We start from the raw sequence: 17,819 nt of genomic DNA, 5'->3' as shown, positions 1-17,819 counted from the left end.
AGGGAGAGAGATGCGGTTAGTCTGAATTCCTATCTCATCTCCGCAATGGGGTATTGCTATTTGTTCTTCTTTTTAGTGGATCTCCTCCCCCAGTGAAATTTTCTGGTGTGGTTGTCAGTCAAGGCACCATGAGGATGAGCACAGGACTGAAGTTGGCCAATCAGGGGCTACATTCTCAGGAATGATATGGACACTAGAGGAGAGACGGCTCTCTTAACAGATCACCAGCTATGAGTATTAAGTGAGACAGGAGAGTCTGAGGGCCTTGCTTCCACCAGAGGGCTAGTGAAGTAAACACAGAAGAAAGCATGGCTGATGGGGACCATGGGTGGGAGGGTAGGGGGGAGAGCATCATCATCTGTTAAACAAAGAATACAGCCATGCCCCAAAGCAGATATGCCCCTGCATTTAGATCATATGGTCCATTAAACTGTAGCTCCTCCATTTATTTTTTGCTTAAGGTGGCTTCAGTTGGACTCTATTACTGGCATTGGGTTATAGCATTGACTAATAGAGTGTCATGTGACTGGCCAATAAAGTCTTGGAATCCAGAGCCATCATCTTTCTAAAAAAACCCTCTTTCTAAAAAAAATGTTTTTTATTGATTTCAGAGAGGAAGAGATGATGAGAGAGAATCATTGATCAGCTACCTCCTGCACGCCCCACACCAGGGATTGTGCTTGCAACTCAGGCATGTGCCCCTGACCAGAATTGAACCGTAACCTCCTGGTTCATCGGTTGACGCCCAACCACTGAGCCATGCCAGCCGGGCATACACCCTCTTGATACATATCTAAGGAGATTGACCTAATACTAAATTTGTAAAAGCTGAACATGACAAAGAAATGATACTTTTTATTTACCATAAAAATTAGCATAACATTTGAACTGGAACTAGAACTAGCCTCAGAAATAATGAAATAATACAAGAGGCAAAGTTTGGTTTACTTTATTTAAAAGGAGGCAGATATAACCAAGAATTTGATTGTCAATTATGAACCACAACTGCATAGTAAAAGCAAAACTTTGTTTTATATTCAACTTTTCTTTCAATTCATTGTTTTCTCTTCATCACTCCAAAGAAGTTGTAGAAACTTGCCAACTGAGGCCTTGCCTCCCTGCAGTAGACCTTACTACACATCAGTCTGTCCCAGCTGTATTACAGTAACGATTGAAAAAATCCACACCTTTTGAGAGCTATTTTCTATTTTTTCTAATGAACAGAGAAAGTCAGCTGGACTATGGCAGAAAGAGCCGATGCAATCCATAAATTTGTTCTGTAAGAGCAGCCAATGAAATAGGTCTCTAAAGCAACACAAAGAATCAAAAATGTTGTCTAAGGGGAGAATTTAGAAGACAGATACTTGCTTTAGGGATTTTTGACTTACAGATTTATTCTTATTTAATTCTCTCCAGTACATTTAGTGGTCCATTTCTGAATCTTTTAAGATTCTTCTTAATGTTGTGTATTATGCTATGCACTAGTGATACTTCATGCTTCACTCATTCATTGGTATCCACAGTTTCCCAAGGGTGCCCCACTCCATATTCTAATTCCTAACCTTGAAAACTTCTCAAGTTTCAAAACTCATCTAAGAGTTTATATTCCCCCAGCACTACCCCAAACTACTAACATAGGTAATGTTTCCTCTTCTCTCCTCACAACTTCTGCACTCTGAGCATACCTGTAGAGTAATGTTTCATGCTGCATTGTAATGCCTATGTACTGCACTCATACATCTCCCTCACTTCTCAAAGTCAGAAAATTTGCCTTTTAACATGAATTCTCAGAATCTAGTATTATGAACATTAGTTGTCAATATATGCTTGTTAAGTGGATAAGTAAATAGATCAGGGGTCCTCAAACTTTTTAAACAGGGGGCCAGTTTACTGTCCCTCAGACCGTTGGAGGGCCGGACTATAGTTTAAAAAAAAACTATGAACAAATTCCTATGTACACTGCATATATCTTATTTTGAAGTAAAACAACAAAACGGGAACAAATACAATATTTGTATTTGCATGTGGCCCGCGGGCCGAAGTTTGAGGAACCCTGAAATAGATGCATGCATGCATGTATGGATGAATGAATGACAACCTGATCTCTACTCTGAAGAAGCCCACTCTAGCTAAGGAGGCAAACAACAAATTGGCTAATTAGCAATTAGCCAATGTATACTAGAGATGGGACACAAAGGGGTAGAATGCATAACATAAACAGAGATCAATGTTCCTTTCATTTATGCCTTTAAAAAAAAAAATGTTTGCACTATTGTTTGTGCTCAGTGGGGCATTAAAAACTCACTGTTGGCCCCAGCTGGTTTGGCTCAGTGAATAGAGTGTGTCGGCCTGCAGACTGAAGGGTCCTGGGTTCTATTCCAGTCAAGGGCACATACCTAGGTTGCGGGCTCCAGTAGGGGGTGTGCAGGAGGCAGTTGATCAATTATTCTCTTTTATCATTTATGTTTCTCTCTCTTCCTTTCCCTTCCTCTCTGAAATAAATAAAAATATATTCAAAAAACAAAAACAAAAACAAAAACAAAACTCACTGTTGGATGATCTGTGTACCAAACCCTGGAGACTTTTGAAGAAATAATTGACATAAATGCATTAAAGGAATAAAACAAATAAGAACATTAGATAAAGAAAATACTGCTCGCTGCCCATAGCAAATATATTGTGAATATCTAGATAAGGAGAATTTCCACACAGGTCTAACAAAGGGAATAATAAAGTCTTGGGTTATTACAAGTTATTTTAAGTGACTAGGAGATAATGGTGTTATATGTTGTGAATATGGGAATTCCAGAGAGAGCCATGGTCAGGAACCTTCACAAACACTAAATGAGAAAACAGTGATAGGATCAGCCAGCTTCCAAGTGCTTAAACGACATTTCAGAGGCTATGTCTGTGGGAGGAATTTCTCAATCGTTGATGTCTATCTTGTTTGGTATGGCTGTGGACAATTGGAAGCTTTGTTACTAAAGGAGGCACTAAGAAAAAGATAGAGTGTTCCTACTGATCATTTTTTCTAGTTTCTTGTCTCGTCCTTTTTCCAGTCCTTCATTATTTCTGGTCAGAACATAGCCAGCCACTTAAGTGTTCTATCTGTCTCCAGAATCACCTTCCTATCACTGTATCTTTCACAGTGTTAAAAGAAAGGATCCTTTATAAAACAAAATCCAATTCCAATCTTCCAATGCCTTAAAAAGTTTTTTGCCTGCATCATACTTATCCAAGTGGCATATTTTGGAGGTTGTGGAGAGGGGCACTCCACGATTTGGGTGAAGTAAGAGAAGTTGTAGGAACACTGTGGGGTCTTTTGGTGGGCCTCTGATTCCTTCAGTGGTAAGTCATTTAAAACATGTTTTTAAAATGTTAAAACAAATACTGTAGTGTTATAAAACTAAGTAAAAAGTCACATGGATTTAAGGAGAAAGTATGAGCCCTTAAAAGAATGCTTTAATGGAAGTTATTGTATTTTACCCAGCCCCCCAAGGTGGTAAAGAACCATTTAGAGGGGAAAGTTTCAGCAGCTCCCTGACCTGTGACAAGCCCCTGCCCAGACTAGTCTCTCCCTGGTCCATTTGTTCTCATAAGACACATGGACTTTTGTGTCTCTAGAACTTTGTTCTTGCTGTTTTCCTAACTGTGATTATCACTCCTTCCTTTATTCACTTGGCCAACATCCCTTTCCTAAATTCCTCCCTCCCTCCCTCCCACCCTCCCTCCCTCCCTCCCTCCCTCTCTCCCTTCCTTCCTTCCTTCCTTCCTTCCTTCCTTCCTTCCTTCCTTCCTTCCTTCCTTCCTTAAATATTTCATGAACCTCTTTACACTTGGTGTCCTACTAGACCCTGAGAATGTAGGGATAAAAGAATACTGCAGAAATGGTGAGGTGGGCAGGGGTTATTAGAAAACAGAATAATGTCTGAAATTAAGTGTTATGTACTTAGCACTGTGGTGAACATTTTCTACACATTATTCTATTTAAGTCTTATATCAATCAATACTGAGAAATAAGTTTTGCCAACAGTTGCCTCAATGTTACACAATAAATGATACTTGTCTCCATGGCACACAATGAGTGACTTAGCCAGAATTAAAACACAAGTGTATGTGACTCCCCAGTTATGCTCTCAGATGTCATTTACTTCCCAGTTTGATAAGTAACTTCCTAGATCTAGTTTAAATGTCCCATCATATCTCTGTTTTCTCCTCTGGAAATTCTCCTATTAAAGTATAATTACTTTCCCCCTAACCTGTATTCCTGATTTCTTTATTAACATGATTTCTTTATGGCTATTTGTATAAATGTTTTCTCTCTCATCAGGCCTAGAAAGACCCCAGAGCAGGTATCTGGCACCTCAGATCCACACTGGCATCACCCTCTTCTGGCACCGTGGACCTGGTGAGTTGGCAGGATTGGGTGGGCCCTGTGGTAAACCAAGAGCTTTGCCAAGGTCACACTTGGCTGCCCACAGGCCTCAAAGTGTGCTTTGTTTGGCCTAAAAGTGTTTTGCATTAGTTTGCTAACTTTTATAAATTAAGAGCTTAATCATAAATTCTGGGCTTCCAGCTTCTTTTTAAAAATTGGAGGATTTGAAACCATCAGTCAAACACTCCATGACCACATCGTTAGAGGCCCCTGCACTATAAATTCCTTATAGTCTCCTCTCCTGCTCTGCTGCCCTCACCACTCCTCAGGTATGGTATTGCCAGCACCCTGACCCTAATATTTGCCACCAGTCTCCTGGGCAGTTTCTAAAATGTCTTAATTTCTATATAGCCATATGATGGTTACTGTCTACAAATAATGGAATTTTTAAGGTAAAATTTGAAGCATCATAGACGTGATAATACAGTAGACTTTTCCTTTAACCATTGTTAGCTCATTTTACTAAGAAGAACAAAATGCCAAGGGTAGAGAGCCTCATTATTACATAAATATCAAAGTATGTATCAGAGTATGGCATGTTCCATTTTCCATCTCCAATAGGGACTGCTCAGGTTTATTTTCAATGGACATGCAGCCATGATGTAGCTATCAGCTCACACAATAAGGTTATTTACAAAGTACTAGAGTGTTGCTTGCAGTAATTATAATTACAGAACATATTTATGAATTCAAAATCTTCAATGCTTGGTAAAGAGATTTGGGTCAAGTTTATCTTTATATTGTGACAGTTTATGAAAAAATTTGCTAAGCAAATATACTAAGTACTTTGTTTATAAGAAAAAAAAAAGGTTTACTTGACACAAGTTTTAGAGTCATGAATTCCCAACGATTTAAGAGCATTGTAAGCAAAAGCTAGGTACTACTTAGACTGGTCCTTTAATATAATAAGTACAAGTAATTTTTCCCTAGTCTTAAAACATAACTCCTGCTAGACAGTACTTTTTTATCCTAGTTCAACATGCAATATTTACTTGAAAACAATAAAATATTGTTACTGGGAAACACATTGGTTTACTCTGACTTTCCATCATCTCAGTCAGCTCTTTTCCCCAAGTTAACTGACTTATCTGACTCTACTTAGGAGAGTAAGTGCAAAATAGAAGGCCACAGTTAAGAGTAAATTCCGATTAGTCACCTAAAGCTTCAATAGACACATCCATTATAATAACATACCATGCTTTAATAATGCAAGAGTCGGCAGCAAAACAATAAATGTCCAAACATGATGAATAGCAGGTTAACCACCTCTACAGTATAAAGGAAACAATGATGCCAAGTTAGCCTATTTTTGCTCAGTCTTGTAATAAACAAAATTATACTTTATAGATAGAATGCAAATAAATGGCTTACCTCTCTTGATAGTCATTCATGAAAAAAAAAAAAGAATGTATTTTATGGTGCAGAAAAGAACCTTTAAAAGAGTTGAAGTTGATAGTAAAATCATGTCCTACCTGGGTAACTTTCTCTGTCACATTGTGTGTTCGATCTTTAACCTTGGGTGCAATAATAGTTTTATCTGAAGAAGGAGGGGATGTACTCTTTTTTTCAGTTTTGACATCTGAAAAATTCAGAGTGAGCTGTGGAATCTTGTTAATGGTGCTGTATTTGTTGAGGTTTGAATCCGATGTGGATCCCAGGAGGCTTGACTTGATATGATTAAAAGGCCCTAAAAAAATTGGAAAGTATTTGTGAAAGCGATATCAGAAGAAATAGAAGAAGAAAAAACTAGTCCCGAATGACCTGTTGGTGACCCATGATTAATGTGACCCTGATTCAGGTGTGACTAAATTTAGCTAGGTGATACCCAAACATAGGGTTTAGGGTCACTGTCTGCCACATAGAGTAGCACATGAGTATCCGAGGATAAGATGGGGTCTAGGTGTACACCCAGAGAGAGATGGAGGCTTTAGCTATTATTCAGCTCGTTCATTAAAGGGTGAGATAAAAGAAAAAGAGAGGGAAATAAAACATCAACTCCACTCTCTATCATTGGCCAAATTCTACCTTCAAAGTTTCTCAAGAATTTCCTTTTATAATCCAGGGATTACTCAAGGAAGGATTTGCCTCTGGTTAAAATCATGCTGGCCATGAAATTTCTGAATGGGCAGGCTTCCTTGATCCAATTCATATTATTCTCTCTGTGCTAAGTTTTTTGCAGAGCTTCCAGAGCAGCTAAGCCCAGATGGAGGAATTTCAGATAAGACTAAGAAGGGCAAATGTCTTTCCTTTGCCTTTCTCTCTTTCTTTTGTTATTATTTTTTATTCATGAAAACTCTAGGATCCTGTGTGGGATTTTAAAATATTTTCCTTCTTTTTCTGTTTTCCTTTTGTTTAGAATTGAGTGACCACTTACTGAGGGAAAAAAAGAGAAAAAGAAATAAAATCCATACCAGAAGAATGCTTTGCAAACAATTTACAATTGAAGTGCCTGTAGCTAGGCAATAGGATATACCTGAAGTTGGTATTACCTTGTTATTTCCTTGAATCACTCTCTCTCTCTCTCTCTCTTTTTTTTTTTTTTAAAAAAACCCCACCATGCTACACATTTGATCCCAGGAACTTATCCATCTTAGAGCTGGAAATTTGTACCCTTTGACCAACTCTCAGGACATCTCAAATTCCTTTCCCACAAAGATTATTTGGCAAGGTGCCAGGACTCCTGACCCATTGTTAAGGATAAGTACCCTGGCCAGCAACATCTTCTTTTGAGATGAACCTATTGTTCTTTGCTTATGAAGATTCAGAAAATGCTCCAGGGGTTCTTGTACAATGGGTAATGCTATGTAGCTCTTAGAAATTAGCATCAGGAAGAATTGTAGAAAAATCCAGAGCCCACGAGTATTATACAGACATTAACTTTTTGCTTCAGAGAGTGCTTAAGACAAAAATTGCATGAATGAACTTGCTAGTTAACACATTTTGCCTTATTTTTTCCCTGTTCAGAATGAAACTAACACAGTTTAGGGATCAAAATGTACTTAATGCACCGAGTGAGGTATAATCGGTTGAAAATTTTATAGTTTGTGTATTTTGGACTACAAAAACCAATCAACTCAGATTCAATATAATGCTAAAAAAATACTCATCACTTAGTTTCATTTGAAGAAAAATCACATTATGTTTGTTTTTTAAGAGTTATATTTGATTATTATAAACATTTGAAGTTATTTAAAGAGCATTTTTATCAGGGTTGCAAACACTTTGTTTCTTGGGGTGCATTTCTGTTCATTTCCTGAGTTTTCGTTCTGTGATGATGATCACGTCCACCTCGGTGAAAAGTGTCATTGAGTTCTCTGCATATATATTGCCTAGCATGTTCTCATTTGCATGTAGAATTTCACTTTCTTTTCTGTTTATATGACAAGGAAAGAAGTAAGAGCCAAAAGTGGTACCAAATTCTTCTAGCCTTCAGATAGGACTGGACAGAACCCTAGGTCTGTGTGGAACTCTCCACTACATGCACTCATTTATTTTATTATTTTTAAACTATATTTTTATTTATTTCAGAGAGGAAAGAAGAGAGAGAGATTAAAAAAAATCAGTGATGAGAGAGAATCATCCATCAGCTGCCTCTTGCACAATTCCTCCTGGGGATTGAGCCGGCAACCCAGGCATGTACCCACACTGGGAATTGAACCCGGGACCTCCTGGTTCATAGGTCAATGTTCAACCACTGTGCCATACTGGCTGGGCCATGCATTCTTTGGGACCTAGCCTTAATGGTGTTTCCTTTTTTTTTGTATCCTTCTATGCGTACACTCCACGTCTATATCTTACTATTTACAGTTTGTAAAATGCTCCAGGAACTCAGATATCTTGGTATTGCCCATTGCTCAGCTCTGATGTCATATTTTCACTCCTTAGGTAACTTTGCTGTACACAGAAATACTGACAAGAGATTGCAGAAGGTTAAAGTATAAAGTTAAAAAATGTGTTTAAAATCCTTTAGCCCAATTTTCAATTCCCTTTCTCTACCATCCTTCTATATGTTGGATTTCTGCAGCAGGTCATCTACAAAGTTGTTTACAAAACTGGATAAAAACATGGATCATCTATGATGTTACAGCAGAAAGACTGTTAAATATACTTTGATTGTCCTGTGACCCATTCCACTGGAAAAACTCCACTGAATTGGTTACATGGATAAACAAGTGGTCTCTACTATGAGAGTAATTCACTCTAAGCGCAGCGATTTTCAATGGGGTACCATGAGAGGCACAAGGGTGTGCCACAAGAACTTTTAAAACAAGCAATACTTGATAATTTAGTCAGGGGCACTGACCTCTTTTCCCTTAGATTGTCAAATTAAAAAAATGACAACAGCCAACACAATAATAGTCATACTGTGTGAATGAATCAAAATCATACCTATTTTTTGTCACATCAGCAAGAAATATATTTTTTGGTGTGTCACAGTGTTTTAGTAATTGGTTTGTGTGCCATGAGATGAAAAAGCTTGAAAATCGCTGCTCTCAGGGCATTTGTGAGGCATTTTTATTTGTCACAATGATGTTAGGTGTCTATTCGGTCACCTTGAAAAATTGTCCCATAGGCCCCAATGGGCATTCATGTAGGTGAAAAGCTTGTTTATAACTATCTGAACCTTGAACCTGTTTCACATATAGAGTACTTTTAAGATGCTTTCATATATATGAAATTTTCTAGAGCTATAACTACCATGTAAAGGTAAGGTTTTTATGCAGAACTTTACCAGAAGTTATTCACCATTTTGGAATATCAAATCACTTAGAGCTACATTAGTTATGGCTTTTGAGTTGCCAAAACAAATTTCAGACTTCAAGTTAGAGTCTATGTGTGTAGTTGTCACATGTAAATATATGTAAGCAAAGAGATTTGAATCTTGTTTTAAAAGTGTTGGAGCCAGATATTATATAATTTCCAGAGATTATAAGAGTCACACTAAAAATCATTAATAAAATTTTACTTTAAAATATTTCATACTTGTGTCCTATATATGTAAAATTATGTGATACAATGAAATTAAATCAATGTAATAAAAACTAAACATTTGAAATGATTTGTCCTAGGATTGCCTGTTGGTTTCTAATTTCTCCTTAGTAACTCCCTAGAGATCTGCCATAATTCCTCCAGAATGTCTTGATTCCCATTTCTTCTTCCAATCCATCTTCTAGTTCCCATTGCTTCTGAAGGCATGTGGTCTGTAAGGCCTTTCTTAAGTGTTGAAGAATGAATATATGTCCTGACATTTAGTGGGATTTCTTTCTTCCGTGCAATTCATTACTATTGCATGTTATCAAAGAGGGAATCATTTTAACATTACACTTAAAAGTAAGGGCCAGCTCATTTGTGACAATATTATACTTTCTCATTTCTACCCACTTTATCTTGGTATAGTACTCATAATTCAATTTTTGTTTCCTATTTTTCATTTTTAAGTATTTTCCCCTTTATTTTATTTTATTATTTTTTCCATCACCACTTATCCCTCATATACCCTTTTCCACCTCCAAACACCCTCCTACCCCCTCTAGTTACCACACTGTTGTACCTGTCCATGAGTTCTTACTTTTAAAATTCATATATATAAATCCAATATGTTACTATTTATTCCAATAGTGAATTTTATTTTGTTATCCACCCATATTTCTTTTCTATCATTTTGTTCAGTACTTCTATGGGCAGTGTTCTCATGGCTTCAATGCACTTACAGTCAATATTTTCTTATGTCTAATTATTGCATTATGTCTTCCAGTGTAGTTACTGTTGGACATTAACATATTGAGATAATTATCATTACATTACAAACTGTTTTCTTTTATCTTTGTTTTAGGTTGCAGTTAAGGAATCATGTCATTCTTTTAGAAATAGGTTAAATTATTTCTGAGTGAAGTTTCAGGATAGTAAAATGCATATTAAAAATATTGGTTGCAATAAGAGGATAGGGCTAAGATTTGGCCTCAGAATATTACAAATTCATTGCAGTGTGTATTTTAGCTTTTCTTATGTACTGTTGGAAAACCTTTCTAAACTGTTACTCTACTCTGTTTCTTGTTTTTTAAGCTCTTAGTGTTAGAGATTTAATCTAGGTGACCATTTAATCTATCCATTTAAATAATTCAGCAAAAATTAAAATATTTCTTAAAATAATTCATGCATGCTCCTTAGATAAGACTTTTACAACCCACTTTATCTTACATAACAAAGAGTATTATGTTCCTTTCCACTAATTTTGAAGCATATGTTTATATGCAGAGGTCTGTTAGAGTGTGCAATATGATCAGTGTTGTTTCTAAAATCTATTGAAGTTATAATAAAAAAGTTTCCAATACTTTAATTAAGATAGGTATTAGCAATATCTTTATTTTACCAATTGTAAAACAAGGCAGATAGAATATGTGGCCAAAAGGGAATAAGAATCAAGGATAGAAGTCAAAATACAGGGATTCCTACCTCCTAATCTATATTCAGAGAGGCTTGGCTGAGGATTTAGAGGTGAAAGACAGCCTCCCTGAGTGTGGTCATGAAGAGATGGGGTTTAGGAGTCTAATGAAAGAAAGGAGAGTAACCTGAAAAGTTAAATCAATTTAAAGAAAATAAATGGGCAGAAATAAAGCGAATTAATGGATTCAGTTGAAAGAAATGTAAAACTCAAAAATATAATAGAAAGACTCGATGTTTTTTAGAGAACCATTGGCAAAATGGATGCCCTGATGGAGATGGAAATGAGGTGACTAAGAAGACTAAACCAGCAGCTGTATCAGGCTCTAATATATCACAAGTGTCTGATTAAATATAAAGTAGGGCAGGCTCTAGCCACAAAGAAATTCTCTGCATTTAGAGATCAAGCTAGAGGCTAAAGTAACAACTAGGAAGAATTTTAAATTTATCATGAGTGACAAGATACTAAAGGAGAATATATTCTCTTTTAGATGGTGCTGGACATACAGCTAAGGACACCTAATATATTTTTTAAATATATATACATTTAAGATCTTTGCTTTTGAGGGCTGAATGGGTCAAGAGAGGAGGAAATCATAAAGATTAAGGTTGTTTTTAATTCATCTGGTGTTTATACAATATTTCTTAGGGTGCTGAGTTTATTTTGCTAAAGTTTAATAAAGCCTAAGTTACTGATGTGACAACATTAAAGAAATGCAAGAGCAGCGTTTAGAAATTGAATTTTGTAAAAGAACACTGTCACTAGCACAAGGAAAAAAAATTTAAGACTAGAAAAAGATAAGTAGTCAAATTATTTGTAGTCGATATCATATTGTCTGTTTCAGCACATGGCATATAATTTACAGAAGAAAACTGTCACCATTGAAAAATCAACTTGCAACTCAACTTATGCAATCACAAATACTCAGTAATGGTCAATATAGTTTATGAGAAACATTTGTGTCAGATTTCCGTTGTGAGTCTGATAGTTTTGGTGGTATAGAGAAGGTAAAAGCTGTACTAAATCTGGAGAGTACTTTTGCTTTGACTCATATGCCAGATTCTTAGACAAGTTAGAAACTGAACATACCATTGTCAGTGGGATGCAGTATTACATGAGATGATCAGGAGGTGGAAGCAACAGAGAGATAAAATTATATTAATGACTTATTTACTAGGTAGATAGGGGTTAATTTTTATTGATGACTTGGAAAGCAGAATAAGCAGATAAGCCACTAAGTTGGAGATGAAAATCTGTTTATGTGTGATTGTAGGATTAAGTTCACCTCTCAGATATTAAGAGAAATTAGTGAAAAATATAATGTACACAGACACACAAATAAATAGCATATGCAATTTATTTGAATTATTTTTTTCACGCTTTGATAATGAGGCACACTTTTTGATCTCTGAAGTCTAACTTTAAAGAGTCAGAGTGCTATCAGAATTTATTAAAGGGAAACACAATTGATCCCAAGAAAGAAGGTTAAGTGGAAATTATTCAATTTAGAATAAAAGATTGAGTGTCCGGTTGCTGTTTTTATACTGCGATATTACATCAAGATTAGAAGTAGCTAGCTAGCGTCTCTGCCCAACTCAGCATAGATGAGGGGATAAATTACATTTCAGCAAGAAGGACTGAGCTTAGCTCTTTGTGTAACAGGCAATAAAATAGATTTCCCAAGAAAATTAAAGAATGGGCTCGCTGGAGATAAAGATGCCTCTACCACTTGTGCAAAGGATTTAGACAACACCCTTGCCCAAGGGGAATGAATCAAATAATCTCAAAAACCTTCTAAATGTCTTCCTAAATTATTTTTTTTTATTTTGGTAAAGAAATAATTTTTAGTTGAGATAAAACTAATTATGCATTTGTATACAAAGAAGTGTAGAAATTTGTCTTTCATTTAAAATTTTTTTTAATTTAAATATAGTTTAGGAACAAATCCAAAATTTAAACAGCATGGTGAATTTATTGTCTTATATCTAATTAGATTAATTGCTCTGTGAATAGTTTAAGGAGCCAGACACTTAAATATTTTTCAAGTTGTTTTCAAAACTAGAGCTTGAACAAATAATGAAGACTTTGGAGGGCACAAGTACATTACATTTTTATTTAATTTGCACATGCTTTATCTAATTTGGGAATTTAATTTCATAAATATTAATATACAAAAACTTTCTACAATGGTTTAGAGTTTCCTAATTGCAAATTCTGATTTTATGATTCATTTTCATTCAAAGACAACTGCTACTTAAAAATGAAGGGTTGAGAAAAAAAAAGTTGAAGAATAAGTGGACTAGTTTGAGACAAAAATAGAACTGCTGCAGTTTGAATGACAGTTATGTGAGCTACTAGTTTGGTAGATAAGCAAGCTTAATTTTTTATTTATTGAGAAAAAATTAGATTCATTTCTAATTAGATTCATTTTATTTAAAAGATCATCGGAAAATTAATGTTTGATAATTAATTGTTAATTATTAAAGCTAAGGCCAGCCATATGTCACAGAGGCAAGTTGGTGAGAGCTGTTTGTATTCTGTTTTTCGAGGTTATGTTCTGCATTAGATCAAGTCAAATCACCATCTGCAGCTGACACTGATTTGCTTTCTTTTAGGAATCTCAGGCCAAGGATAGAATAAGCATGTACATGAAATCTCATCCTGTTATTGGAGTTCACCTGCACAGACCCTTTTGGAAATGCTTAAAAAATAAAACCAGGATGGAAAGAAGTTGCCACAATTTCCCTTATTTTCAAGTTATCCTGGGCTGCTAAAAACATCTTTAGTTTTAGTGATATTAATTCATCACAGTCACCAGCTCTGAATTAATTAGACAAGGGATTGAGAAATCAATATCCAAAACTTCACCGTGATTAGAGTAGCAGTCACATAGGAAAGAGGTCAACACAGTGAGTTCTAAGTAATGATGGTTACTGGTGGAGACGTGTCCATGCAACACACATGCACAAAATGAGTCACTGTCACCACATGCATACCCACAGCAGCATGCATGGCCTATGTTAAAAGACTAAGCCCCACAAGTTTTCCATTGGATGAGAACATAGGATTATTTTAGGCTGTGATTCCTGGTATCCACTATGATCTAGTAGAAAAACAGAAGTGAATTTCAAATTTTTAGCCAACTCCCGATTGTCCAGAGGTTATTTCTCCATTAAACAATACCCTGTAGGAGCTATAGGTCATGCCAGTGATTTCAGACTAATATAAGACACAAACATGATTGCAATGTAATATAGAAAAACGGAAGGTGACTACCATGCATGTATAGTTACTACTACAGTAAGCTTAAAACCATACCCCCTGCCATCCAGGAACGCGAAACTAGTTTTAAGGAAACAAAAGAGGAACAAGTAAAGTGATGCTGTCATGTAGCACTTTGCTTATTTTATTTAATCTTGAACTAAAAGATTTTTTTTTTTTGGCTGAAATAGGCTTATGTGCCTCTTCCACACAGGAATATATGTAGCTTGATATTTGTATCTTTCCAAGAGATTTAAATATTTAGGAAGTGTTCACTGTCAACCTAGGCTTATGCTTCTTGCAGGAAAAAGTTCATAACAAACACCACTGAGAAAGTAACAATGCCTCCAGCCAAAATCAAGCCATGATGTCTCCACCAGGCACTTGGACTAGCTAAGGGCAGCATGATGTTGCATTGAACAGGGCATACAGCAGGCAACTTCACATGCCAAGTAAAGGGGCACCGGGAGCATCAGATGTTAAAATTTGAGTTCGTACTTTACCTTTGACATTGCGACCATTGTCTGTTTTGAACATATAAGGATAAAAGAAAAGAGAAATATAAAAAGACTAAAATTATGTCATATACACTGAATTACCTCTGTACAAAAGCAGAGAAAACAGAATGTAATTCTTAAAATTTTAACTTTGAAATTAACATTTTGACCTATTCAACCAAGTAAAATGCATATGCTAGAAATAGTATCTGCTGTCATAAACGTTCATGTTAAAATATGTGAAACATTTACCTCAATTTAAATGGATTCCAAGATACAGATATTATAATTATGATAGTTTGGAGAAAGACATACCCAGCTGCATGTAGTTGTGATAAAAACTTTCAACCTTGTCAGAAGCCATTTTTAGTGTTGCTTCAACCATCATTTAACAAAGAAGGACTACACAACATTTTGCATGTTAAACAACTTTTTTGTATAATTTCACCTAGAGTTTCAACAAGGCAAAATATTTCTAAAACAGCATTTTACCTTATAAACCAACTTGCATATTAATCACAAATTTATTATTTGTCCCTCTCATAAATGTTCTTTAAAGTATATTTTGAAAATACCAAATTGTACACGAAGAGTCATTCCTAGGCAAAAAATAATTATAAGAAGTCAGTGAGACACTGGACTATTCAAAAGGAATGTAAGATTTTAAAATTTATGTTGTTATAATGTACTCAGTATAATACCTAGAATATTTAGGAAATTTGTTATATTAAAACTGGAGGCCTGGCGCATGAAATTGTGCACAGGTAGGGTCCCTGGCCTGGCCTGTGATCAGGGCTGATCTTCCCCAGCTGCCGGCAACCGGCCCCGCCCCCTGCCACTGCTGGTTGCCCTCCGTGTGTGTGTGTGTGTGTGGGGGGGGGGCGAACTGCGAGGCGATTGGGGCACTGGCACCGCCCACATTCGCTGCCACTCACTCCTGGTTCCCAGTTCCCCATCAGGCGATTGGGGCCTGTGGGCTGGGGGCAGCGTTTGCGTTGAGCATCTGCCATCTGCCCCCTGGTGGTCAGTGCGTGTCATAGCCGGCCAGTCTTTCTGCCGTCTGATATATTTGCATATTACGCTTTTATCTATATAGATGGGCTGTTTTCAAATCTCAGAATGGAGTCTGTAAGGATAGATAAAGGCCTTTCCTTTTCTTTGCCTTGGCTTTCCACAGCTTATGAGAAGCACCTGGTCATTAACCCCCAAGACTGTTGGCTCCCCTGATTCAAACAGCTCCTCTGTTCAAACTATGGATAAGATAAGCTACTCTCAAGGCTTCATTCTTGCATCCCTCTTATTCCTGCTGTTTTCACAACTCAGGGATAATTCTCAGCAAGGAGTCTCTAGTTAGTAGAAGGTCCCATTCCCCCTCCCCTTCAAACCAAGCCTCTTTTTAACTCTTCATAACTTTTGTTCTAAGCTTGTTTTATGGGCTTGGGGAAAATACTGATAAGATACCTCCTTAGGACATCTGCCGGACTGTCTCCTGGAAAACAAACAAACCGTACCTTTTCAAGACAAACCCCCTCCTATCTGCTCAACTTCAACAGGACCCCCCTCCTGTCCTTGTCGCTTAGCAACAGCCACTGCCTCAAAGAGTAGGCCACCCTTTCTTTCCTGCCCTGTACTGACTAGCAATGCTTGGCCCTTTCCTCTCTTGGAAAGTAAATAAACGTCTTCTCTGCATCTCATCTCTTACTTGTGAATTCTTTCACAGCCCATGTCACCAGCCAAACCCTAACAGAGTGTTTTCAGATTTAGAGATTAGCAATCTGACTCTTTGTTACATATTTGCTACTAACAAAATAAGCCTGACTAGTTTTGAAACAAGCAGAGCATAAAATAAACAAAGTCATGTCAAAACCATTCAAATATATCCAAGATTTGAAAAATCTATTCAACATTTGTTGACATCTCTGCTAATATTGGGAATGTTTAAAATCTTGGGATATATTAGCATTGTTTCAAAGCTTATAATTGAAGCAATTTCAATAGTGTGGTATATTGAATCGCTAGTGTAGACATTGCCTTAGACAGAGATACACAAAGACTGTGACCTTACATGACAACTCTCTGCCCACTTTGAGGGACCATTAAAAGCAAATAGGGACAATGGAAGAGACCTTGATTACATAGAATTATCTATCCCCATCAGAAGCTGGGTTCAAACATCATTAGTAGAATAGCAAGTGCTTTCAAGAGTTTAAAAATTAAAATTCTACTTCCCAAACCTGAAAATTACATATAAAATTTTGCAAATTAAAACACACACACGCACACACACACACACACACACACACACACACCCTCATTTGAATTCATATTGTTGTCTCCTACTCCAAGAAGAGCAATTTCCTCCTATATTGGCTATCTTTATAGAACTTTTAGTAATTTGCAAATATATTCGTGTTATATAGTCACATTATATAGTCACATTGCATAGTTAATGCTGCTTTGATGATCTAAGGCAGAGCATGGGGTTCATTCTGCTGGTTCTAGCTAGATCTGATTGTTTTTCCTCTGTGGCAGCATAAAGACAGAAGTTAGAGTGGGCACTGAGAGTCTTGTAGCAGTGTGGCAGAGGAATTTTACATCTTTCACCCTAATTATAAAACAATTGGGGTTTATATTTTGTATGTCTATCTTTTTTGAATTTCATTTTTCTAGTAGTATATTTTTATTGTATTTACAAATATATTGGTTCATGATGGCTTAGATAAAAATTTCTGGTCCTTCACTGTAAATGGGTTGAGAAACACAGTTCTAAGGAACTTGATAATGTAGATTCAATGAAATAATAATGTAAAATATTATGCCCTAATATATTTGCAAGTTTTTTTAAAGTGCTACAAAGATAACCAACATAGGAGGAAATTGCTCTTCTTGAAATAGGAGAGAACAACATAAATTCAAAATCTGGTGCAGGTGGAGGTTAACCTGTTAACCAGTTACATGAATTCATAAAACTAAAATCAGTTTTAAAAGTTTTCCGCTTTCCCTTTTCAGTGGCTCAGTTTCTAAAATATAAAAAATATATAGCCTTAGGAAGTGTAGTCTTCTATGTTAATGAGTGTTGTAGCTAAAATTATTCTGAAGCTAAGTACAAAATGTCCACTGAATTTTATCAGGCATTAACTGTAGCATCTGCAAGAAAGTGATACAATTTTTTTGACAATAACAT

General features: G+C 36.3%; 1 protein-coding gene across 1 annotated transcript in view; it reads right to left on the bottom strand.

Moving 5' to 3' along the window:
• The window catches only part of KCNH7 (potassium voltage-gated channel subfamily H member 7), a 407,166-nt gene that overhangs the window by 110,295 nt on the left and 279,052 nt on the right, over positions 1–17,819 (bottom strand). Inside the window, exons 5-6 of the mRNA XM_036319925.1 lie at positions 14,642–14,662; positions 5,908–6,122 (exon numbers count right to left, since the gene is read on the bottom strand). Of these exons, the coding sequence (XP_036175818.1) occupies positions 5,908–6,122; positions 14,642–14,662 (236 nt within the window). The remainder of the gene's footprint in view (positions 1–5,907; positions 6,123–14,641; positions 14,663–17,819) is intronic.

This window comes from Myotis myotis, unplaced genomic scaffold (assembly GCF_014108235.1).
Source record: "Myotis myotis isolate mMyoMyo1 unplaced genomic scaffold, mMyoMyo1.p scaffold_m19_p_8, whole genome shotgun sequence".
NCBI lineage: Eukaryota > Metazoa > Chordata > Mammalia > Chiroptera > Vespertilionidae > Myotis > Myotis myotis.
The sequence above is the reverse complement of the archived record's forward strand: the minus strand, read 5'-3'. Positions and strand labels throughout refer to the sequence as shown.